At 38.6% G+C, this 25,180-nt stretch overlaps 1 protein-coding gene across 3 annotated transcripts in view; it reads right to left on the bottom strand.

Annotated features, from left to right (window-relative positions):
- trim67 (tripartite motif containing 67) overlaps window positions 1-25,180 on the bottom strand; it is a 56,016-nt gene that overhangs the window by 15,365 nt on the left and 15,471 nt on the right. For 2 of the 3 annotated variants that reach the window (XR_532413.2, XM_008397264.2), the window contains exons 2-7: window positions 17,410-17,505; window positions 14,794-14,916; window positions 5,872-5,982; window positions 5,235-5,388; window positions 3,326-3,409; window positions 823-986 (exon numbers count right to left, since the gene is read on the bottom strand). Coding sequence is in view for 2 of the 3 variants with exons in the window: in XM_008397264.2 (XP_008395486.1) it covers window positions 823-986; window positions 3,326-3,409; window positions 5,235-5,388; window positions 5,872-5,982; window positions 14,794-14,916; window positions 17,410-17,505 (732 nt within the window). In the remaining variant the exon portion in view is untranslated. The remainder of the gene's footprint in view (window positions 1-822; window positions 987-3,325; window positions 3,410-5,234; window positions 5,389-5,871; window positions 5,983-14,793; window positions 14,917-17,409; window positions 17,506-25,180) is intronic. The other variant, XM_008397265.3, reaches the window with a different exon arrangement.

The following is a 25,180-nucleotide window of genomic DNA, read 5'->3' as shown; positions in this document are numbered from 1 at the left end:
TTTTTGTTTTTCAAATAGTTTTGTAGAAAAGTGAAATATCAGTCTTTCATTGTCAATTACAGAAGAGAATTAGAGCCACTGGAGAAAAAAAACTAAACAAACATATTTGAAATAAATCACAGAATTCGAAATTTGATCTCCAAATTCGGACTTTGGTCTCAGATTTCTGACTTTAATCTGAGAACAAAGTAAGAATACTGACCTTAATTCTTAGATTAAATTCTGACTTAATCTTAGAATAATGACTCTGACTTTAAAGTAAAAAAATCAGAGAATAATCTGAAAAGAAAGCCTGAATTCTGATAATGTTCTCAAAATTCTTAGATTTAATTCACAACTCCAAATTTATTCAAAGAATTTTGAGATTAAATTCAGAATTCTGACTTAATCTCAGAACAGTGACTTTGATCTCAAAATTCTGACATTTTTTTTTTTACTTTAATCTGAAAATAAAGTAATAATTCCAACCTTAATTTCAAAAATGAATTCAGAATTCTGATTTAATCTTGGAATATTGACTTTGATCTCAAAATTCTGACTTTATTCTCATAATTTTGAGATTAAATTCAGAATTGTTGTTTTAAACTCATAATACTGATTTTAACACCGGAAATGTCGCTATTTTGTCTAAAATCTCTAAATTCTGACTTTTTCCTCAGAATTCTGACTTTAATCAGCCATAAAATAAAACATGCTCCTCCAGATAGTTCACATCTCTGTCATTGAAGCTTGTTGCTCGTCTGCATTAATTAATAATTTTTTTATGCAGTGGCCTTTATTTTCCTCCACGCTGCTTTGTACCAGGCATGTGTAATAACTAACCCTGTATTGCCCTCCATTCCCATCGTCCAGCTCCAGGATGTAGCCCTCAATGGGGCAACTAGCAGGCGCAGTTACCCTCCAGGCCAGGGTGGCGCTGTTGTTCCTGGTGCAGCATTTCTCCAGCTGTAGTAGAGGCGCCACTGGCACCGCGGGTCCTAAATCCACTGGGGAACGAGATACGTGGATGCAATATTAATCGAGACATAAAGCGATAGTGATGCAGAAAGCAAGGAACAAGGAAAGGGGGGATGGGCGGTCCGAGGATAAAAGCTGGATGAGGAAAAACGGAGGACGCTGGTTGTTGTTTTAACAAGCTGAGGGAAGAAAACAGGAGCTTTAAAGAGAACCTAGTGGGAGCACAAAAACGCCTCAGAGGGGCAAAGAAATCCAGGTTCATTTGGAGGACAACAGCTGGAAATCACTGGAGACTTTAACTAGGACATTTAACACTCTGAAGGGAAGCGGTGGAAGTGGTGAACGGGTTAGACTGATACAAGCTCTGACTTCAGGGGCACAAATCACTGGATCCAGGTGGTAAATCTGCATGAAATTAGGATTATATTGACTGAATTTATATCTGACAACACAGGATTAGGGCCATCATAGATAGAAAAATAAAAGTCAGTAGTTTTTAGATTAATCCTAAATAAGGAAATTTCTGTGCTTGAAAAGTTAAGAATTTGCAAGAAAAACTCAGAAATTTTTAGATTAATCTCAGAAACTTTCTTAAAAAAAAAAAAAAAAGAAAGAAAATATCTGAGTTTGAAAAGTAAAAACATTTGGCAGAAAAAAATGAAAATATTTCAAATTAATCTGAAAAATTCTCTGTACAAAATAACATGGAAATATTTCAGTTTGAAAAGTTCAAAATTCACTAAAAAATTATTTGGAAACTTTGATTAGTCTCAGAAACTTTTAACATTCAAAATTCAAAAGTTGAAAATTTTCAACTTCCTTGGTTTTTTTCTGGAAAATTTCAGAATTTTTTGGCGAAAATTTACTCCTTTTTTTTTTTTTTCTATCTACAACGTCCCTATTATTCCGTCATTTTTTTCATACTTTCTGGCATTTGAATATGTTCATAAAAGCAGAATTAAATTATATTTAGTCAGAAGTATATCAGTCTAACCGCGGCGCTGTGAGGAAACTGGTGCTGAACAGGAAAAAAACAAAAAACAAAATGCAGATTTGAGTCATAAAACAGTTTTTATGAGTATTCTGGGATATTTATCCAAAAACAGTTGTGAAGACACAAGGGAAAGGCAGCAGTCATGACAGAACGGGAATCACCAAAGGATTTTAATTCAGAATATTCATTTTTTATCTTATTTTTTCCATTCGCAGCAGAATGTTCTCCTTCCATTCACTCTGTTCTTTCCTCCAAGCTCAATATTTATTTTATAAAAGACTCCAACTGAGCTTCAGTCTGGATTTCAGCACCACTGAATAAAAGGTCTTATATAACCCTGAATATGTGTGTCTAAATATAAACCAGTGACTGTTTAAAACAAAGAAGTTAATCTTTTTACTATTTAATCTAGTTATTAAAGAGCCAAAACTGTAAAAAAATATTTATAATTCTCTAAATGTGAAGCGTTTTTTAGGCCAAACCAACCCAACCTAAAAACAAGCCAGTTATTTTTATTTCTATTAATATTATAAATTTTTAGAAATGGATATTTATTGTAGATCGAAAACTTCAAAGGGATTTTAACAACCGTTTATTATGGTTTAAAATAGAAAAGAAGAAGAAAAAGGCGGAGTGAATTTCCACCAAAAAACTCAAAAAATTAGTAATTAGTGTCAGAAATTTTCTAGACAGAAATTTAGAAATTTTTGAGTTTTAAAAGCCAAAAATTTCCAACTTTAAATTTTTCATTTTTTTAAACAGACATTTTTGCCAAAAAAAAAAAATCTTTTTATTTCATATACTGATACTTTTTATTATTACTTATTTATTTTATTATCAATGGAGCCTTGAAATGAAATTTTGCTCAAACTGAACATTTTAAATGTACAATTGAATAAAGTCTGCATGTCTAAATGTACTCCTATTTTGGGTCACTTTCTGTCAAAACGATTCCTATATTTATGCAGGTTTAAGAACGAATAATAGCTGATTTCAGTAAAAGTCTCTGGATAAACATGGTTTTATCTTTTGTTAAATAAAGGTATAAAAAGGTGAACACTTTGTAAGAAACTTATGGTGGCTGTTATGTTTAGAAATTAAAATTTTCCATCTGCTTTTATGCCTAAAACCCCTGTTCTTGATATGAATAAATGCTTTATTGCTGCAAAGCTTTACTATCATGCAACACATTTCTGCAGAGGTGATATAAAAACATTAACCATGCAGAGAGACGCTGCTGGACAAAAAGGAGAAGTGAGTTTCCAGCTGACATGACGGTGAGGGCTGCAGAGGAATGAGGCAGGGATGACAAAATACATTAAAAATGGAAACAAAGGTTCACTGAGGGTTTTTTTTTTTTTTTTTCTGAAATACCTCCGGGGCTCTCGGCCTCCATCTCAGCCTCACCACTGTCTGCTGCTGCCTGCATTAGTTTCAAAAGCGGTTTCTCCTGCACATCTGGAAACAGGACGTTGGTTTGGGGAGTTTCACACAACAGGAGAGCAGAGAGTGAAACCAGAGGAGAAATTCAGCATGAGTTCAACAAGCGACGGAGCCGAGGCTGCGCGGAAATTATAGTAAAATGGCTTATAAATGTCTTTATTTTGAGTCTATGATGGAGTTTTAGGGTCATACTGACAATAAATAAAAAATAAAATTAGGAGAATAAAGTCAAAACAATACGAGAATAAAGTTACTGAGAGGGTAATACTTCATCTGGAGTTCTTGTAATGCTTTGACAAGAATAAAGTCAAAGGATTACAAAAGCAAACAAGTTTAAAGTCAAAATATTATGAAAATAAAGTCAAAATAATGAGAATAAAGTCAAAATATTATGAAAATAAATTCAAAACAATGAGAATAAAGTCAAAATATTATGAGAATACGTTTCAAAAGTCAAACATGTTTGACGTTTCAAACTCAGAAATGTTTATTTTGTTTTAAAAAATTTCAAAAGTTCTGAATTTTTTTTGACAGAAATTTACTCCCTTTTTGTTTCCATCTATGAGGCCCAAACACACCATCACATCTAACTAATGAATGGAGATTATTTAGTGGATTTTGTTGTTACAGGTCAGACATAGTGAAATATCATGAAAGTCTCATTTTAATATCACTTGTTGTTTTTGTTCTCGTAAGGTCAATTCTTTTTTAAAATAATGTTGACATTTCAAAAGTGCGCTCTGCTCTTTCAAGTTCTCCTTCAGGCTTCAGCAAAGTTAAAACCAGAAAAATCAGCAGAATTTTCCCACATCAAACATTGAATCATTTTGATGATAATCGCAGAGAAAGACTCCCACACTCTGTCGTAGCTTTGAATGTCAAAGACTGAAACGCCAAATAAAATCTGATCGGCCATCTTTTAACTCTGCAGCTTTGTTCTGGGTGATCAGTGAGATGCGAATGTGGGGAAAGGAGGCGGCGAGTTTCGTGTCACCAGCCTGGAAGAACAAAGGCGGCTTGATCAAAGCTGCAGCTCACATTACACAAACTCCGCTAAAGTGCAGCTCCGCTTCAAGAACCTGCAGATTTATGAGTCTAATCATATTTTCATGGCATTTAAAGTAACGTAACAGTGTTTGAATTAATGCCTGTCATTAAGTTTTTATTTTCTTCACCATTAAGTGCCTCATAACACAGAGAGCTAGACGTTTTAACTCAACTTTAATAGTGGAAACAAATAAAAAATAACTAATGGCACTGTGAAGCTGTGCAGAAAACAGAAAATGAAAATAGATACAACTGAGTGAATCATTTGACGTTATTTCAGTTTCAAAATATATGTTTTCAGTTTCAAAACAATTTTTCATATTGAAATCTTTTTTTTTCCCAGTTTAACATTTTTTAGCTGAAACTCTGTTTTTCAGTTTCAAAGCATTTTTTTCCATTTCAATTTTATTATTTCAGTTATTTGTTTTTCAATTTCAAAAATAACTTTTCAGTTTCAACATTTTCTTTCAGTGTCAATTTTTTTCAGCTTCAGATCTTTTTTTTTTCACATTTTCAAATTTTGCTTAGTTTAATATTTTCCAGTTTCAACCATTTCTTTTTTCAGTTTCAAAATATTTTCTTCAGGTTCAAATTGTCATATTCAACCACAACTGTTTTTTTTTCAGCTTCAAAACTTTTTTCAGTTAAAATCATTTTATTCCAATTTGTTTTTTATTTCATAATAACTTTTCAGCTTCAAATCCTTTCAACTTTCATTTTTTTCCTCTTTTGATCAAACGTTTTGGCCCTACTGTAGCTCCATACAGAGTGTTTGCTGCTCAGGTGTGCTCACCTTTGCCCTGGCAGAAGTCCAGCTGCAGGATGGTCTGCATCAGCGAGTCGGTGTTGAGGCTGAGGTCAAAGTCGGGGCCGACCTTTGGCTCCAGGGCCCCTTTCACCCACTGGTCCTGGGACGACGTCACCCGCTTGATCAGGGCGTCCGAGATCTGAGCAGCCAAATCAAAACGCAGACCGACGTTTGAAAAACAGACGCTGAATAATTTGTAACAAACGCTCAGCCGCCTTCAAACGGACAGAAACTGGAGCAAAATGTTTGATCATTTACTGCTGCAGGAGATGAAAAATAGACGAATGCATCACATTAGAACGTGGATTCAAAACATTTACCCTCCAGCTTTTTTTGTTTCTGAGCTCGGTCCAAACTGCAGAGCGGTTTATTCTTCACAGCCTCAGTGACGAGTTTAGACATCACTATTGATATCAAGAACCTGATCAATATGTTATAAAATATTCAGGATAAACAGAGAGGGTGGGAAGCTTGTGTGGCCGTTTTTAAGTCATTTAAACTCAAAAGCAGATCATGTTTTGTATCCATTTGATATTTAACTGGAGTAGATTTAAAATTAGACACAATTAAACACTAATCAGTGTAATTTTATGTTTTATTTTGGGTATTTGTCCCTCCCTACCTGCAGGAAGCCACTGGGGTCGTTCTCCTTCAGGACCTCCAGGCAGTACTCCATCATGCCGGTGGTCTGCCTCAGCTTCATGGTGCAGTGGGTGATCTGGTCTCGCACCACCTGCCGAACATCAAACTCATCAGGATTCGACTCTGTTTGCTTTATGTTGCCAGTCAACAGTTTCAAGATGGAGGCGTGACCTTAAACGCAACACTGGGGGTCAAATCTCCAGGTCACTTTCCATCCTGGTAGGGAGAGAATTGCCTCTGCGTCTCAGGTGTTTGAGTTTTTAGAGGTCACTGGTTCTGTTTTCTGCTTTTTCACCCCAATTCTTCTGTTTTCAAATCACAAATTAGTTACGGCTGCATCTGCAGACAACTGTTAAGCTACGGCTGACTGAACCTGTTCTCAGGCGTCGTGTTGGTAAACAAAAGCCTGGGATGAAAAACAAGGAACCTGGCATGAAGTGGGCGTCAGATAGAAGAGATCAATCTGACTTTAATCACAGAATTATGATTTTTTTTCCCCCTCAAAATTAAAATATCAATCTTCTAAGTTTAATGTCAAATTATGAGAAAAAAAAATAGAATTCAGTCAAAGATTTCAGAAAAAAAGTCAAAATTTTGAGACAAAATCTGAATTCTGAGAAGAAAAAAAAAACAAAAATTTTGAGATTAAATTCCAATTCTGAGAAAAGTCAGAATGTTTAGACTGAAATACTAATTATGAGGAAAAAAAGTCCGAATTCTGGGGGGCGGGGGGAAAGAAAAGAAAAACAATCAAAATTTTCAGATTAAATCCGAATTCCACAGAAAAGGTCAGAATTGTTACATTAAAGTACAAATACTGAGAAAAATGTCTGAATTCTGAGAAATAAAAAATACAAATTTTGAGATTAAACTCAGAATTCTATGTAAAAAAGTCAGAATATTTTGGTTAAAGTCAGAATAAATTTTTTAGTGGTCCTAATCAGCCAGTTAGAAGCATGAGAGCAAAAAGAGCAAATCGCCACCAGGAGGTCTTTAACTATCCCACCAAAACACAGCAGCACAACGGAAGAGACGCCTCTGTGCGTCTTTCCTTGTGCTGCGTTTGCATCTGGGTTGAGTTGAAGATCAGACAGAAAACATCTTGTGACTCTCAGATAATTAAACCAGCGAGCGCCTGGATGAGTCTGAGTTAATTAGACGGAGTCTTTGTGATTAGTCGCCTCGTTTGTTTGAGGATTAACGATATCCAAGTTAATTATTCACCTGTCAACAACTGTCTGGGCTGAAATATGAAGAGCATGAAGAGTTACAATAAACACCTGATACTCTGAGCATCTGGCTTTTTTTAAACTTGAATATTTTTCTTGTTGTTCTTTGGTCTTGCCATATTAATTCAGTTCTCTCTGTCCATTGTTGCTACAAAGGTTTTGCCATATTAATTTATTCCTGTATCTTTTCTTATTTGTGTACTTTTGAGTGGACAGTTTTTTCAATAATTCCTAAAATCTCTTACAACGCATTTAAAAATGACGTATTTTAATTTTCCTTTACAACTAATTTTATAAAAAACAGTCTGTCTTTAATCATCCTCAAAATCACATTTAAGTAAAATTTTGAAGGATTAAAACTCAAACTGAACAGTCTGTGTAAATATTAAGTGAAACCAATGAAAGGTCATTTTGAACCATATTGTACGGCACTTTAAACGAAAGACCTTTTATTATCTCATTCACCATCTAGATAATTGCAACAATATCCTTCTGCTTCATCTCACCTGATTTTGATGAATGGGTCATTATGAGGTTCCTGCAGAATTAATTAAACTGACTGCATGAAGAGCGCCGGAGCAGCTAAAGGCACCGAGGCGGAAAAACTCTGCTCTAAATACAGAAGCAAACATTATTTTACTATTAAAAGCAGATGTAATCAATCTTTGTCAGATAACATTATGTACAATTTTATAGAAACTTTTCTAAACTTTTATAGTCTGGCTTTAAAAATCTGTGCTTTTTATTTGATTTGGCAGATTTTGCTAAGACTTGTGTTCACAATCTGACATTTTAAATAACAAATGGACCTGAAATGTGAAGCATTTCACATAAATAAATGAATAAACTGATGGAGATAATTACATGGAGGAACATGGAAAACATGGAAATGGTTTTCTATGAAAGACAAAACAAAAATAAGCTGCTTTTATGGGATGCACAAATCACAAAAAGAGTTTACGAAAACATGAAAACCTATGAAAGTGCAATAGGGCGTATTAGGGCCAATTTAGACGAAAAGCAAAAGAGTGCACTTTTGCAAAAAAAAAAAAAGAAAAAAAAATCTCAGATGTTCTAGAAAAATAAGAAAATTCTGAGCTTGAAAAGTTGAAAATTTGGTAGAAAAAAAACTGAACTTTGACATTTTTGAAAAAAAAAAAAAAAACATGGAAATTTCTCAGAAAAAAAAATTAAATTGAGTCAAAAATGTCAGAATTCTGAGAAAAAAACTGAATTCTACAAAAAACAAATTTCTGAGAAAAAGAAATTCTAAGAAAAAAATTGTATTCTGAGGGAAAAAAATGTAAAATCTGCAAAAAAAATCAGAATTTTGAAAAAAATGTCAGAATTCTGAGGAAAACGTCTGAATTCTGAATTTAAAAAATCTAAATTCTGGTAAAAAGAAAATCTGAATTCTCATTTTAAAGTCAGAATTATGAGATGAAAATCAGAATTTGGAGAAAAAAGTCACAAATTTTCTAATGAAAAAGGAAACATCTTCAAACATGCCAAACATGTTTGTTAGGTTCTGGGTGTCTTTGCTTAGCCTTGGGTTGTTCAGCTGTCTCCCCACCAGATGGGGTCCGAGAGGTGGCGGGCTGTGGGTTCCCAGATGACGTCATCCTCACGTCTGTGGCGGATTACCTAATTGGCGGCAGCATAAGAGGGGTGGAACGCCGGTACTTCGACGCCAGAGTGTCAACCGTTGATGGTACCTCGAGCCCCCCTCCTCTGAGTTATTGCTCCAAGCTTTGTTGCCTTGAGAATCTGCCAAGTGTTTTTTTTACATCGTTGTTTCATTGTAAACCCTTGCTCTCCACAGGATCCGCCCTGATCCGGTTGCCTGCCGTGCCAGTTCCCTGCCACGACGCCTAGCCCTCCCCATTTACCTGACAAACAAGACTCATCAAGCTTCCGTAAACCTTCAACCTCTCAGAAGTTTTCCGACCGGCCGTTCCCCCCTACTACCCACCGCCGCCGCCGCCTTCAGAGACAAACCCTCCTGTCCGCCCTCCAACGCCACCCTCCAACCCACCACGCCTCACGCAAAGACCCCTGAACCTACCACTCCCCCTCCAAACCGTGTTGGACGCACCGAGTCAGTAAGTTCATCCATTACACATTGTCTAGCTCCCATTTCCCAGCACCTGAACTCACCACACCCCCTTTGTCTTCTCAGTACCCCGAGTCAGCCGAGCAGTTCCCGGACCAGCTTCACTTTCTGTTGCATCTGTAAAATAAACCTTTCAATTTTTCACACTCCGTCTCATGGTGTTCTTGCATGTGGGTGAGATCCATCAAACCCATCATGACAGAACACTCTGGCCAGGACATTCACCCCGCAGACACCATTAGGCGAGCTCTCGCTGATCAACAAAGCACCTTAGAGACCCATGAAGCTGTATTGAGAAAATTGAGTTCCAGTCAATCTGAGACCAATAAACGCCTGGATGAGATCGCTAATTTTTTGCAAACGTCTATTCCACAGCCTCCCGTTCCAGCACCCGCACCTGCTCCGGATCCAGTCCCTGAAACCCGCTCCACGTTTTCCGAGATCCGTTTTCCCACTCCGGAGAGGTTTGACGGAGAACCTAGCAAATGTCGGGGTTTTATCATGCAGTGTTCTTTGGCATTTAACAGTTCCCCGCGGAGCTTTTCCCATGACGGGGCGAAGATAGCATTCGTACTCTCTCATTTGTCAGGGAAAGCCTTAGACTGGGCGGAGGCAAAATTTCCTGATCCCACCAACTTTGGGACGACGTTTCAGGAGTTTTTGAAGGAGTTTAAACAGATTTTCTGCTATGACCCCGACAAGACCTCCAACTCTCGTGATTTATGGAGCCTGAAGCAGGGGCAAAGATCAGTAGCTGAATTTGCTATTGATTTCCGCATTAAAGCGGCAGCCTCCAGTTGGAACGCTCCGGCTTTAAAGAGTGCGTACTTTCATGCCTTAAATGAGTCAATTAAGGATGAATTAACCACGCTAGACGAGCCTGAGACGCTGGAGGACCTTATTAAATTGACGGTGCGAATCGACAACAGGATTCGTTCAAGAAATAAGGAGAGGAATCGAAGGTCTGTGTTTACTGTCGCCGCCCCACCTGTCTTACCTCCGCCGTTGCAGCCGTTCCAGTCCGAGCATGAGCCCATGCAGATCGGCAATGCTCGGCTCTCTCCGGAGGAACGCCGAAAGCGTATGACGAATCGGCTCTGCCTGTACTGTGGCGGTCCCGGTCACTTTGTCGCTAATTGTCCTAAGAAGCTAAACTCCAGGACCCATCAGTGAGGGTGAGGAACCTGGTGGGTCAGAAGAGTGAAGACAATATTCCTCGCCTACAACTTCCTGCTGATCTGTGTTATGGTAATGAACATATTTCTCTGTCTGTCATGATAGATTCTGGCTGCGAGCGAACTTTGATCGATTCTGAATTAGTTGAACAGCTAGGTATCGAGACCATCCCTTTACCTTCTCCTATTCATGTTTCAGCACTGGATGGTAAATCCCTTCATATGATCTCACACAAAACCAAGCCGTTACCTTTAGTTATTTCTGGAAACCACAATGAACACGTATCATTTTTTGTCTTTCCGTCTGCCAATGCCCCCGTGGTTTTGGGTTTTGACTGGCTAACACTCCATAATCCCCGTATCTGCTGGTCAAAGAAACGTATTGAATCCTGGTCTAACCATTGTCATTCCTCTTGTCTTCGTTCTGCCATCCCTCCAGGCCCATCTCCGGCTGCCAATCAAGATGCAGATCCTCCTGATCTCTCTTCCGTTCCCGCTGAATACCATGACCTCGCACCAGTATTCAGTAAGAACAAGGCCTGTTCTCTCCCTCCACACCGCCCCTACGACTGCTCCATCGATTTACTGCCCGGAGCTCCCTTACCATCGAGCCGTTTGTACAACATCTCTCGTCCGGAGCGCGAGACGATGGAGAAATATATTAAGGAGTCGTGGGCTGCAGGTATTATTCGCCCGTCTTCCTCCCCATTGGGGGCAGGGTTTTTCTTTGTGGGGAAAAAGGATGGGACCCTCAGGCCCTGCATAGATTACAGAGGCCTTAATGGGATCACCATCAAGAACAAGTATCCCCTGCCTCTGTTATCTTCTGCTTTCGAACCTGTGCATGGGGCAACAGTGTTTTCCAAGCTGGACCTACGCAATGCCTATCACCTCCTGCGAATCAAGGAGGGTGATGAATGGAAGACGGCGTTTAAGACTCCTATTGGCCATTTTGAGTACCTGGTGATGCCTTTTGGTTTATGTAATGCTCCAGCCTGTTTCCAAGCATTGGTCAATGATGTTCTCCGCGATTTCCTTAACATTTTTGTTTTTGTTTATTTAGATGACATCCTCATTTACTCCAAGTCCCTGGCCGAACACAAGCAGCATGTCCGACTTGTTTTACAAAGGCTTCTGGAAAATAAACTTTATGTTAAGGGTGAGAAATGCGAGTTTCATAAGTCATCAGTTTCCTTTTTGGGGTTCATCCTCGAGGGCGGACAGGTACGGCCCACAGAAGAAAAGATCAAAGCAGTCATGGACTGGCCCACCCCCAGACTCGGAAACAGTTACAGAGATTTCTGGGCTTTGCGAACTTCTACCGGAGGTTCATCCGTAACTACAGCCAACAGCCGCACCACTAACCGCCCTTACCTCTACCAAGACTCTTTTCCACTGGTCCCTGCTGCTGAAGCAGCATTTTCTAAACTTAAGTCTCTGTTTTCCCAGGCTCCAATCCTCATCCAGCCAGACCCAACTAAGCAATTTATTGTGGAGGTAGATGCCTCTGACTCGGGGGTGGGAGCAGTCCTGTCACAGGTTGCCGACTCTGATCATAAGACTCATCCGTGTGCCTTTTTTTCCCGCCGATTATCTCCATCCGAACGTAATTACGATGTTGGAGACCGAGAACTACTAGCGATAAAGCTGGCTTTGGAGGAGTGGCGGCACTGGTTAGAGGGAGCGGAGTATCCAGTCCTAGTTTGGACGGATCATAAGAACCTCTCTTACCTCCGCTCAGCCAAAAGAACTAACCCACGCCAATCCCGCTGGTCCCTTTTCTTTTCCAGATTTAACCTTTCCATTTCTTACCGCCCAGGTTCTCGCAACATCAAGCCTGATGCTCTATCCCGTCTCTATGCACCCGATGACTCTGAAAGGACTCTGACGAGTATCCTCCCTCCCAGCTGTACGGTGGCGGCAGTAGCATGGGAGATGGAGGACATCATAAGGCAGGCCCAGCAGTCAGAGCCCGTTCCGGAGAATTGTCCCCCTGGGAGGATCTACGTTCCTTCGTCTGTCCGCGCCCGTTTTCTTCAATGGATTCACGCCTCCAAGTTCTCCGCACACCCAGGTACCAGCCGAACCATTGCTCTTGTTAACCGCAGGTTCTGGTGGGCATCTCTCCATAAGGATGTTAAGGAGTTTGTTCAAGCATGTAGAGTCTGTGCTAGAAATAAACCCACCCACCGACCCCTGCTGGCTTACTTCAACCTCTGTCCACCCCGAGCCGTCCGTGGTCGCATATAGCCATTGATTTTGTTACCGGCCTCCCTCCCTCCAGAGGTATGACAACTATTCTCTCCATTATTGACCGTTTTTCCAAGGCCTGTCATCTGGTCGCCCTCAGAAGACTCCCCACAGCCTACCAAACCGCTCAGCTCCTGGTGAAACATGTTTTCCGTCTCCATGGTTCCCCAGTGGAGATCTTATCAGACAGAGGCCCGCAGTTTGTGTCCCTCGTTTGGAAACAGTTCTGTTCAGCACTTAATGCTAAAGTCACATTAACATCTGGCTATCATCCTCAGACAAATGGTCAAGTGGAGAGGCTCAACCAGGAACTTGAGTCTACTCTTCGCTGTTTCACCTCCACTAACCCGTCAGATTGGAGTCAGTTCCTGCCATGGGTGGAGTATTCACACAACTGTCACGTTTCTGTTGCCACTGGTCTCTCCCCGTTTGAAGCCTCCATAGGTTATCAACCACCACTACTCTCCTCTGACGAATCCCTCATCTCTGTAACATCCATCCAACATCATATCCGCCGCTGTAAACGCATCTGGAGACTCACCTCTGACGCCCTCAACAGTACCTCCCTCCGCAACAAGAGGTTTGCTGACCGCAGGCGGCTCCCCGCGCCCACCTACGGCCCCGGACAGAAGGTTTGGCTGTCGACTCATAATATTTCACTCAAGTCCATGTCTAAGAAACTTTCCCCCAGGTTTATTGGTCCTTTCGAGGTTGAGTCGGTTATCAGTCCATCCGCCGTTCGTCTCAATCTTCCAGCCACACTCCGCATCCACCCCACCTTTCATGTCTCTCAGTTAAAGCCCGTTCAGACCAGCGACCTTTCCCCTCCTTCCGAGTCCCCCCCTCCCCCCCGAGACATCGACGGCCATCCCGCCTACACTGTTCGCCGGATCGTGGACTCCCGTCGGCGAGGTCGTGGTTGGCAGTACCTCGTTGATTGGGAGGGCTACGGTCCGGAGGACCGCATGTGGGTTCCGGGCTCCTTCATCCTGGACCCGACCGTGATCTCGGATTATCTGTCTTCCCTTCCGTCTTCCTCTTCTCGGCCACCAGGTGGCGGCCGTTGAGGGGGGGGTACTGTTAGGTTCTGGGTGTCTTTGCTTAGCCTTGGGTTGTTCAGCTGTCTCCCCACCAGATGGGGTCCGAGAGGTGGCGGGCTGTGGGTTCCCAGATGACGTCATCCTCACGTCTGTGGCGGATTACCTAATTGGCGGCAGCATAAGAGGGGTGGAACGCCGGTACTTCGACGCCAGAGTGTCAACCGTTGATGGTACCTCGAGCCCCCCTCCTCTGAGTTATTGCTCCAAGCTTTGTTGCCTTGAGAATCTGCCAAGTGTTTTTTTTACATCGTTGTTTCATTGTAAACCCTTGCTCTCCACAGGATCCGCCCTGATCCGGTTGCCTGCCGTGCCAGTTCCCTGCCACGACGCCTAGCCCTCCCCATTTACCTGACAAACAAGACTCATCAAGCTTCCGTAAACCTTCAACCTCTCAGAAGTTTTCCGACCGGCCGTTCCCCCCTACTACCCACCGCCGCCGCCGCCTTCAGAGACAAACCCTCCTGTCCGCCCTCCAACGCCACCCTCCAACCCACCACGCCTCACGCAAAGACCCCTGAACCTACCACTCCCCCTCCAAACCGTGTTGGACGCACCGAGTCAGTAAGTTCATCCATTACACATTGTCTAGCTCCCATTTCCCAGCACCTGAACTCACCACACCCCCTTTGTCTTCTCAGTACCCCGAGTCAGCCGAGCAGTTCCCGGACCAGCTTCACTTTCTGTTGCATCTGTAAAATAAACCTTTCAATTTTTCACACTCCGTCTCATGGTGTTCTTGCATGTGGGTGAGATCCATCAAACCCATCATGACAATGTTACTAGGAGACATAATCCTACTAGTGAGCGTTAGTTTGAAACCATTTGCTTTTTCTGAATAATTAAATGCGATTTAAATTCAGTTTTTAAATCTTCTGGGCTTTTGTGAACTTCTTTATTATAAACTCTTGTAGATCAGAATAAAGTCCATAAATCACGGTGTGTATTGCAACACCTAGAAACATTTTGAAACATGAACCTCTACAGATCCCTCACATTCTTTCACTGTCGCACACTGAGAGTCTGCGTGGGTCTCACCTTCAGCTTGTACTCCTTCTCCTTGGTGACTTTGGTGAGCAGCTTGGCTTTCTGTCTCGTCAGCGCCTCGATCAGAGAGTCACACTGAGCCACGAGGCAGGCTTCAAACTCCACTCCGTTCTCCTGGAGGAAACACACATCATGCTAGTAGCGCTTAGCTCAGTGCGATTTGTTTTCCTTTGAGATGTTTCTCACTGATCGGAGGTGAAAATAGGATCTGTTGGTGTAAATGTGTTTACCCACCAGCTCGGAGATGCTTTTTGTTTGTCATTAAAATGTAAATTTATCGTCTCGGCTGCACAAACATGAACACAGGGCGGTGATTATTCCAGCGTTGATAAAAATATAATTACTTCTTCTAGTTTGGAGGCTGCACTCTGGTCTGAACCATCCCCCACTCCTCAATATGCAGCACAGGAAGAAAAGATATCTTCTGTCGACTGCAGTTCTGCGTTTGAGCTGCGACAGTTAAACGTTTCCTGACAACCAGCAGCTTTTTCTCCGGGTCGGAGCAGCAAGCAGCTGGATTACAGGGACATGCGACCACAGACATCGATTTATTTTGTTGGATTCTTATGTGGAGCCCCAAAACAAAGCAGCATGGACATACGACAGAGTATTAGCCAGCAAAAAACTAAAAGAAAAGATGAAATTACAAAACTTATGCTATAAAATTATGAGAATAAAGTTGTATTATTATGAGAAAAAGCAGCTGCAGGCTTTGTCCTGCTACTGAAAATGATCTGATGCTGTGTTTACGACAACTTTATTCTGGTAATATTACGAGAATTTTCTTCAGAACAAACCCAATTAATCCACTTTTGGGTCCTTTCTTTAGCGCGTAAATACATAATTTTATTTAAAAAAAAAACAAACTGAACATCAGAATCCATTCGATTACGAGATGAAGTCTGAAACCGTATTTTTTATTTTTTCCGTTTGGAGCGGCTCCCTCAGCACTGAGCTCAGATCTTTAAGAGGATCGTCTCTTTATTTCATCCTCTTTCAGGCCATGCAAACAAAACTTTTATTTTTTTATTTAAATTCAATCCTCCCTGTTTTATTTTAAGGCTCTTAATTCCTGCACATGCTGTTGGAGGAACTGTGAGCGTCCGTGTGTGCGTGAGCAGCAGATGCTGCGAGTGGAGATCAGCTGCAGAGTCAAACAGTCTGCAGGGAAACACACACACACACACACACACACACACACACACACACACACACACACACACACACACACACACGCACACACACACACACACACACACACACACACACACTGCATGTATCGTTTGTTGTCTGGTTCGTTGATCTACTGGATTTATTTCCCTTCTACTGATCTAAAAGAGACCAAATGTTACTTTACGGCTGATTTATTTAGGCCTTATGCTTCATTACAAGCAGGTTTTTCATGTAAAAAGTGCTGATTTTGGATTTTGTCGCAGGAAAAATGCAAATAAAAGAAACCCAATCTGCTATTTAGAAAAAAGTGTTAACAAAACTGAATATTTTCTTTCAGGTTCAAACTGAAAATCTGAATTTTATCATATCTGCTTCTATGTTTCCTTGTGAGAGTTTGACAAAAAAGTTTTTTTTAAAGTCGCCTGCTGGGAGTTCAGTCGGCAGAAATTTCCTTCATGGTTTTGTTCTGAAGATGGCGTCGACTCGTACTCACCTCTAAAGCTAACATTTATCACCTTTTTGCTTCATCGATTGGTGGAATAAATGCAAAACTATCAGACACAAATCTATTTTATAGAAGTTAACTGCCCTCGATCATTCTGAAGAGGATAAGGGCCACTGAAAAAAAAAATTTATTCCAGAGTTCTGACTTTTTTCACAAATTTCTTAGAAAGAAAATCAGAATTTCAACTTTAATCTCAGAACTTTGACTTTAATCCAGATGAGCATCAGAGGAGCGACCGGCTTTGGTGACGGAGGTGAGTGTCGAGCAGGAGGAAAGCAAAGTTTCTACAGAAACATGTTGGATTAAAGTGATTTAATACATGAAAGATTTTACTGAGAGAAAAAAGTCAAACCTCTCAGATTAAATCTAAAATTCTGAGACTAAAGTAAATTTTTAATTCTCAGGAAAAGCACATCATTCTAAAATCAGAAATTTTAGAGTAATCTCAGAAATTAGCGATAAAAAACATGGAAATTTGTGAGTTTGAAAAGTTGAAAATAACTTTTTAAACTCAGAAAATATTTAAATGACAAACATTTTTGACTTTGGAGAGTCATTTTTTTCTAGAAAATATCTGGAATTATTCTCAAAATTTCAGATTTTTTTCCTAGATTTTAAAAATGCATCTCAAAAACTGTTGTCTTTTTCTAAAACTTTTCAAACTCACAAATTTTTACATTTTTTCTGTAAAATTTCTGAAGTTTTTGAGGGAAATTTACCCTTTTTTTTTGTAACTACAATGGCCTTAACACTACTTTATATAAAAAAAATGGAGTTTATTAGAAATAGCCATGTTGCCATTGAGCTAATTTATTTTTGAAATGTCGAATTGCAGCTTTATTGTTAGTGGAAACACAGCTACTGACAGGTTTACCTCCCTGCAGATTGTATTTTCAGACGGCGACGTGTGTGGAAGTCCTTCAGCTCACCTGTATCTGCTGCAGCATGTTCTTGAGCTGAACCAGAAACTCTTTAGCCTCTTTTGCTTTATCAGAGACGCCGTTCAGAGCCTGGGAGAGCTGGCACTGCACACACACACACACACACAGACAGACGGGGTTTCACATCAGGCCACACGTCTCCAAACGTCCAAAAAAAGACATTTTGCTTTTCATTAAAACTGAAAAAAAATTATTATAGACAACATTTCAATATAGCATTTGAATACATAAAAAAACACACAGGCTCTTACACTGTTGCTGTATTAAATGATAAGTATATATTTTCCAAAACTGCTTGGCGCTTGTTGTTTTCAGTAAAGCTGTTGATAAAAGAAAAATTCTTTGTTTAATACCAAAAAAAAAATAAAAAAAAGAGAGAACCTTTTAGTTGTTTCTAAAAATCCTTCCCTATGCTTGTAGGACCAAACAAAATCCTCCCGAGGGCCACAAATGGCCCCCAGGCCACACTTTGGACATCCCTCCATTAGGCTGCAATTCATAGCTCTGACTGCTTTTGTTTTTAATCAGTTTGCTTTACTTTACATGGCAGAGTATTAGGACCACGTTAAGCACATAAAAAACAAAATTACGAAAATAAAGTCATAATATTAGGAGAATAAAGTTAAAATAATATGGGAATAAAGACAATATTTTGAGAATTAATTCACAAAATTGCGAGAATAAAGTTGTAGTATTACAATTTTATTCTCGTATTATTTCGTCTTTATTCGCGTAATTTTATATTTTTATTTTTTGCTCTTAGTAGGGCCCTAATACGCAGTCGCAGCTATATATGTATAAAATCTATAAATTAATATGCATTAAAACACACTTTTATTAAAGAAATTAACTATTTCCAAACAAGCCTGCTATGAACATCGAGAATGAAAAAAGTAAAATAAATAAATCGGTTATATTATCTTAGTATGTGTGTGGATTTAATGTTTCCATCCCTCTGAATAAAACTGTGTAACCAGTTCAACCAGTGATGCTTCTGCTGGTTATGTAACCAGACCCAGTTCTCCTGATCCTCGCCTGAAGCAAAGTCCCTGGAAATTTCCTCCACATGCCAAAAAATAAATATAAAAGACTCTTTATTGTCTCTATAATATGGATTAAATTTAAAATCTCCATCAGATCATCATCTGCAGAGATTAGAGGCTGGATAATCCATGAAAACACAATTTGTCATGTTTGCAAATTCACATTTAATGCAAATAATGCTCTTCTGTAGAAATCAATAGAAAGATACCAAACCCCACCCGTATACTACATTTAGGATTATTAATTTCAAATACTTTTAATGGGATTTAAAGAAGAAAAATACACTAATCCTCAATAAACTGGCTTTAAATAAACAAATCCTTATATATTCTTAAATAACACGCAAACCAAATACATCCTGATTCTAAAATGCTGTTGTGAAATCAAATAAATTACAGATCTGTGATGTAAATAAAGGTTAAGCTAATGTTGGAATCTGAGCAGAAGCACAGAAGCTGTCAATGAACAAACAGCTAATGCAGTTCAGCATATCTGGGTCCTGCAGCAGCTGGATGAAATATTGATGCTCTGCTGCAGAAATATAGGTTAACGAACGCAGCTCAACCTACAGCTTCAATGCCTCAAACAAAATGTAATTAAGTTTCTTAAACATGCATATCAAACAAAACTTGATGTATTTTGCAAGGATTTCATAAGATAAATCAACACAAAGTGACCCGTCACAGTAACTGTATTACCGTTACAAATATGCAGAAACATGTTGATATTCTGCAAATGTAAAATGAAAAACTTCATAATTACAATTAAAATCACATGTGAACAAGTTTGTTCATGACATAAATCATTAAAAAACATGCAGCGCCGTCATCATCCAACTACTTCCTGTCGTCTTCTTCATCATTTCTGCCAGTAGTAACATCCTGCTGTCCATCATGTGACTCGTGAGATGCGATAAAAGTTTCGTTATTGTGGTTTTGCGAAGTACACCAATATTGATAGAGACAAAAACCACGTCATTCTACCACAAAAACTTCTAATCGTAAAACATGAGGTTTTTTTGGAATTGCCGTGATTCCATTAAGTAAATTTATTTTTGTAATTCCAATTTGCATAATTTTATGGTCAATGTAAACGCAGCTTGGGTTTGGATCAATATCTGCACAAAAACTCTACAATTTTCAGAAAAAATCGTGGAAATCTGTGAGTTTGAGTAGTCAAAAATTTGCTAGAAAAACTGAAATTTTTAGATAATCTCAGAAATTTTCTGCAAAAAATTGGAAATTGAACGTTTTCCACTTTTAGAAGTTTTTCCAGAAAATTTCTGATAATTTTTTTTTTAAATCTACAATTATAGAAAAATCTCCACATAAAAGTCACAGGTATTTTTAGGCTAGATAAGGTAAACTTAAGTGTAAGTCAGAAATCCTACAGCACCTGAACGCCACATCCAAAGCTGCTGACGAAACACACACTCTATGAATGGATTGATTTTACTGGAAGGGCAAACTGATTGCCATTTGTCACTGTGACACTTCAAAAATCTATATTAATATAAGTGGAATTACATTTTATGAGCGTCAGATAAAATATTTATTGCTGAGCTGGCTTTTTCTTAGAAGATATTAAAAATCTGATAAAACTGAATGCTTTCTGGTTGATTCTTGGAAACACACAACTGTATGCTTAAATCTGGCACATCAAAAAAATACTCCACCCTTACTGTAAACTTGTAGATTATTGGAATAATCAATTAACTAATGGATATTTTCTGTCCTTTGCTTTCCACATTTTTTGCTTGGAGCACAACATCAGTGTCTGGAGAGTATAAAAACAGATCAAATCGTCTAATTATTACAAATTGAATTTATTATTAGATTTTTTTTAAGTGTCTTGCATTGTGCACATATTCATCCATCACTGGTAAATAGGAGGAGACAGGACAAAGAAGACTCACACTGTTACACACATGATGAATTTGCTGCTCTGAGGACACTCCCACCTGTTTCCCTTTTTCTGGATGCTGTTCTCATCAATGAGCTCAGACACAGAAACAGGGAAGACCCGTTTCATCACGTTAAGTCGTAAATACGGTAATAATTTAAGGGAGCAATGTGCAAATGATGTGAATTAATCACTCTTTCCTTCTGTATTTGTATTAAACTCTTCAAAACTGATTTTTTTGTAGCAACTACTGACCCTGAATCAAAAAACTAATTATTTGTTAATAAATAGCTGTTTTTGTACATTTATTTTTATTTTATTTTTTATTTTCATATGCATACTTTAAATATTTAGTTTCATAAATTGAAATGCTGTTATAAGGTCAAAGTTTCCATTTTGTTTACATTCTCCTAGCTAGATATTGTATGCTAGCTCGGTCCAGCTAGAACAGTACAAGTAAAGTTCAGTCGTTTTAATTTGAACCAGAGAACGCTGAAATACAAATAAATAAATAAATAAATAAATAAATAACAAGGGGAAAATGATAGTCGGGAGAACCAAACAATGGAAGAGGAGAGATTTGGCCAAAAAAAGGTGATGTCTGTGCGGATGCTAATTGGAAAAGCTAACTGGAAAGGAGAGCATAAATAGCTCTAAATTTTAACTCAAACTGTTATTGGGATTAAAACATTTTCTCATATGGATCAGGATGCAGCTATAAAGCATTAAAAATGCTTCATTGTCACTTTTTATCTTTCAGTTTGCTTTGATTTCACGTTAGCTCCTGCTAACAGTGTTAGCTGCTGCTATAATGTGAGTTATAACAGTTAATTTCTCACTAGGATCAATAAGGTATTTTTGAATTTTAATTATTCAGTATTACCTGGGTAATGATTCTAACTTCTTCATTTCTCAGTTTATGCTATTGATTATAGATTAAACATTCAGCCGCCTCCATTCTGGTCTGAGCCAGTGCTGTAAAACTCATTCATTCAGACCTGCGCTTGCTTTCATCTGAAATTAAATCTGCCTCTTCTCCGTAATCCCTGTCCTCATCTGCACAGCATCCGCTCCACCCCCGCTCTGACAGCCAGACACTCCCACAGTGAGCTCATCCCGGTCCAGTTTCCTCCGGAGGAGCGACATGTGGACCTGGTGGGACTCCTCACCCAGAGGCCATCTGGACTGCCGAGATGCTAACAAGCAGATGATGGATGTACCATCATCTCCTCCTTCCCTATTTGTTCTGTTTCTGTATTTATTTAACTGCAGCTTTTCTCGTCAGGTCAAAGTTCTGTGTCAGCTCCCTCGTTCATTCGCTGCTCTGCCATGTTTTATTCATTCATTGATTTTCTTTACCCGCCACGTCTTTGGCAGGGGGATGTGGAGCTGGAAACTGTCCCAGCATGCGTTGAGAAAAGACAGAAACAGCGGCAGATTTACTCAGATCTTTGTTTGAAGAGATAAAGTCTGTTTTCTGTTTCCACCATAAAGCTAGTTATAAGGATAAGAATAAAAACAAAGAGCTGAGGAAGAATGCATGATGGTGCATAAAGGCCTTTGTAGACAGAAAAAAATGAGTACAAATTTGCAAAAAACTCAGAAAGTTTGAGAAATTTTCTATTTAAAAAACAAGGATGTTTCTGAGTTTGAAAAGTCAAAAATTTGCTTGAAAAAAAAACTAGCAAAACATGAGAAATCACAAAAAAGTATTGTTTTGTATTTCTGATTTTCAGAAATTTTTGAAAAAAAAAATACAAATTTCTGGGTCAAAAGTAAAAAATTGTCTAGAAAAAAAACCATAGAAATTTAAAAAAAAATTCTAGAAAATTTTAGAGATTAAGCTTAAAATTTCTGAGTTTAAAAAAGCAAAAATTTGCTAAAACAAAAACATAAATTTTTAGATTAACCTCTGAAAAAGTATAGACAGAACAGGAAAAAAGTTGCTAGAAAACACTCAGAAATGTTGAGATTAATCTCAGAAATAAAAAAAATAAAAAAAAACTTGTAGAATTCTGAGTTTGAAAAGTAGAAAATGTTCAACTTTTGAAACTCAGAAATTTCCTTGTGTTAAAAGAATCTCATGCTCCGGGATATAGACGTTTGATAATATGTAAAGCTTTGATTTTCTTCTCTGCCTAAAGCTCTTGGAACCTCGTTAATGTGAATCATGAAATCTTTGAATTATCAGGAGATTTTAAATTAAAACCAGCTGGGCTATGTAAGAAAATGAAAAAAGTTGAAAAAACTGTAACCAATTGGTCTTTCTATAGAATAAAAATAGTAAAATAATAGCCAAACAGACTCTAAATCACTAGTAAATCATTTAGAAACCAGTGATGTGGGCAGAAAGTACCAGGACTCTGAATGAAATAGAGAAATTGGTCAGAGACCCGCCTCACTGCATGTGATGGCTTCCTGTCCAAAACATCAACAGCAGGAGTAACGCGCTGTGAACTCCTCTAAAAGACAATATTTGTGCAATCAATAAAACAAAAAAAGCTCCAGCAAAACGTTCCACTTGTCCTGAACCCGGGAAGCTCACTGGATCATTGATTTCAGTAACTCATCCTGGAGTTTAGAGGCGAGAGACGAGTGCAGCAGGGATTTTACACAGTTTGGTTTTAAACCCGGTGAACTGACCCATTTCATAACACTAAATACAGCCACCATGTAACCTACAAACACAACAATGCAACAATCAATCCTCCATATATTACATTTATATGTCTTCTGGTATCCTGGGAATATCCAGTTATCCACAATATTTACACTCATTTCAGAATCGGCTGTTGCCTTACTCATTTCTTCATATATTTTTCTTCTGGATGTCAGAAAAACGTTACATTTCCGGTCTAAAATTCCGCTGGGGTTGCTAGGTAACGGGCTGGGCACTGCTTTGGTTGCTAGGTAACGGGCTGGGCACTGCTTTGGTTGCTAGGTAACGGGCTGGGCACTGCTTTGGTTGCTAGGTAACGGGCTGGGCACTGCTTTGGTTGCTAGGTAACGGGTTGGGCACTGCTTTGGTTGCTAGGTAACGGGCTGGGCACTGCTTTGGTTGCTATGTAACGGCGCATTGCTGGTTGATTTTCACCTGGTAGCAGTTTGGAGATTTTTTAAATGGCTCATTTTCCAGACACCAAAAAACATTAACTTATTGACAACAAACAACTGAGTGGGTATTTTTAAGCGCTTGGGTTTTTGTTTATTTATTAAAATACTAATTAGTTTCCACCGAAGTGGTTACTAATCTTCCCGGAGTCCAACTGATAAAACACAAAGATATTTATACAACACATAAGAGCATTTCCACATAAACATAAAATAATTGTTTACAAATTACACACACAAACCTAAATTTTAAAAAATATGACTAAAATAATTGCATTTTTTACAAGCAAATGTGCTTTTTTAAAATCTCATATTTTAAGGTGACTTATTCCATTCCTGAATTGTAGAAACAAGTTTGACTTGGCACAGTCCAATAAAAGTAACGGGTTTAAAATAACGCTGAACTTCGCTCTTTCTCAGTGAGAAAAGCCCCTGAACACCAGATGAAGGCTGAAGTTGGCCTTGGTCCCAATGTGTCAGCCTTGAGCAGACTCTGGTAAAAGTGTGCAGCCATGTTCAAATGCGACACGCTTCCCCCTCTAGATTAAAGGCTGTGACCCAGAGAACAGATATGGAACAAAAAGGAAACAAAAGATGGAAATATAATCAAAATCAAACATCTAGAATACCAGGAAAACATAAGAAATTGATCTTATCTCTGCAGAGAAAAATAACACTTTCAGAAATCCAATTTATTCCAGGCTTTGCTTCTTTTGTCTTCCTCCCCTTGACCTTTTTTCATCCTCTGACAGTATAATGTCATTTTTCTTTTTCACTGCTGTCAGCAGCCTTCAGCCCCGCTCTCAAAGACAAGTGCTATTATCTTATTATGCTGTTATGTGAATAATGCACAGCCATTTGTTCAGGCCGTGACATTCAGAGAGGCCAGAGAAAGAAACATGGCTGTGCTGGTTCTGCAGCTCCTCCAGTTTAAAACCGAAACATTTCCAACCAGGTCCAGAACCTCAGTGTGTTTCATTGTAGAAGAAAAAAGGAGTACATTTTACCAAAAAAATATCTGAAACTTCACTTAATAAACACAGAAATTTCCATGTTTTTCCAGATAATTTCTGAGATTTTTTTATAGCAAATTTTCAACTTTTTAAACTCTGAATTTTCCTTGTTTGTGCTAGAAAATTTCTGAGATTAAGTGAAAGATTTTAGGGTTTGTTTTTATGTTTTTTTAGCAAATTTTCATATTATTAAACTCAGAAATGTCCTTTCTGAGTTTTCTTCTCTCTAGAATATTTTTTAGATTAATCTCAAATTTTCAGATTTTTTTTTTTTTTGCTAATTTTTTACTTTTTAACTCAGAAATTTCCTTGTTTTTCTACAGATTTTTTGCAATTAATCTAAAAAATTTCTGACTTTTTTTCTAGCAAATTTTTGATATTTTAAACTCAGAAATTTAGGAGTTTTTTGGTGGAAATTTACTCCTCTGTTGTTTTTTCTGTCTCCAATTCCCTAATACGCCGTAATGATTACTCGAATCAGGATACCATCTTCAGATATCCTTTTTGTAGAGCAAATCTGCGCTTTATATGTCCAAAATAATGTTTAACTAATAAAATATATTCAAAAGGTACATGTAAAATTTTCTTTGCTGACAGTTTAATTCTGCATTGCTAATATTTGAGCCACTATTCTTAATAAAATATTCAACCTATTAAATTATTTCCCAGATGTATGCATTTAATTGACA

Source organism: Poecilia reticulata, chromosome 21 (genome assembly GCF_904066995.2).
Source record: "Poecilia reticulata chromosome 21, P_reticulata-male-v2, whole genome shotgun sequence".
Taxonomy (NCBI): Eukaryota; Metazoa; Chordata; class Actinopteri; order Cyprinodontiformes; family Poeciliidae; genus Poecilia; species Poecilia reticulata.
The sequence above is the reverse complement of the archived record's forward strand: the minus strand, read 5'-3'. Positions and strand labels throughout refer to the sequence as shown.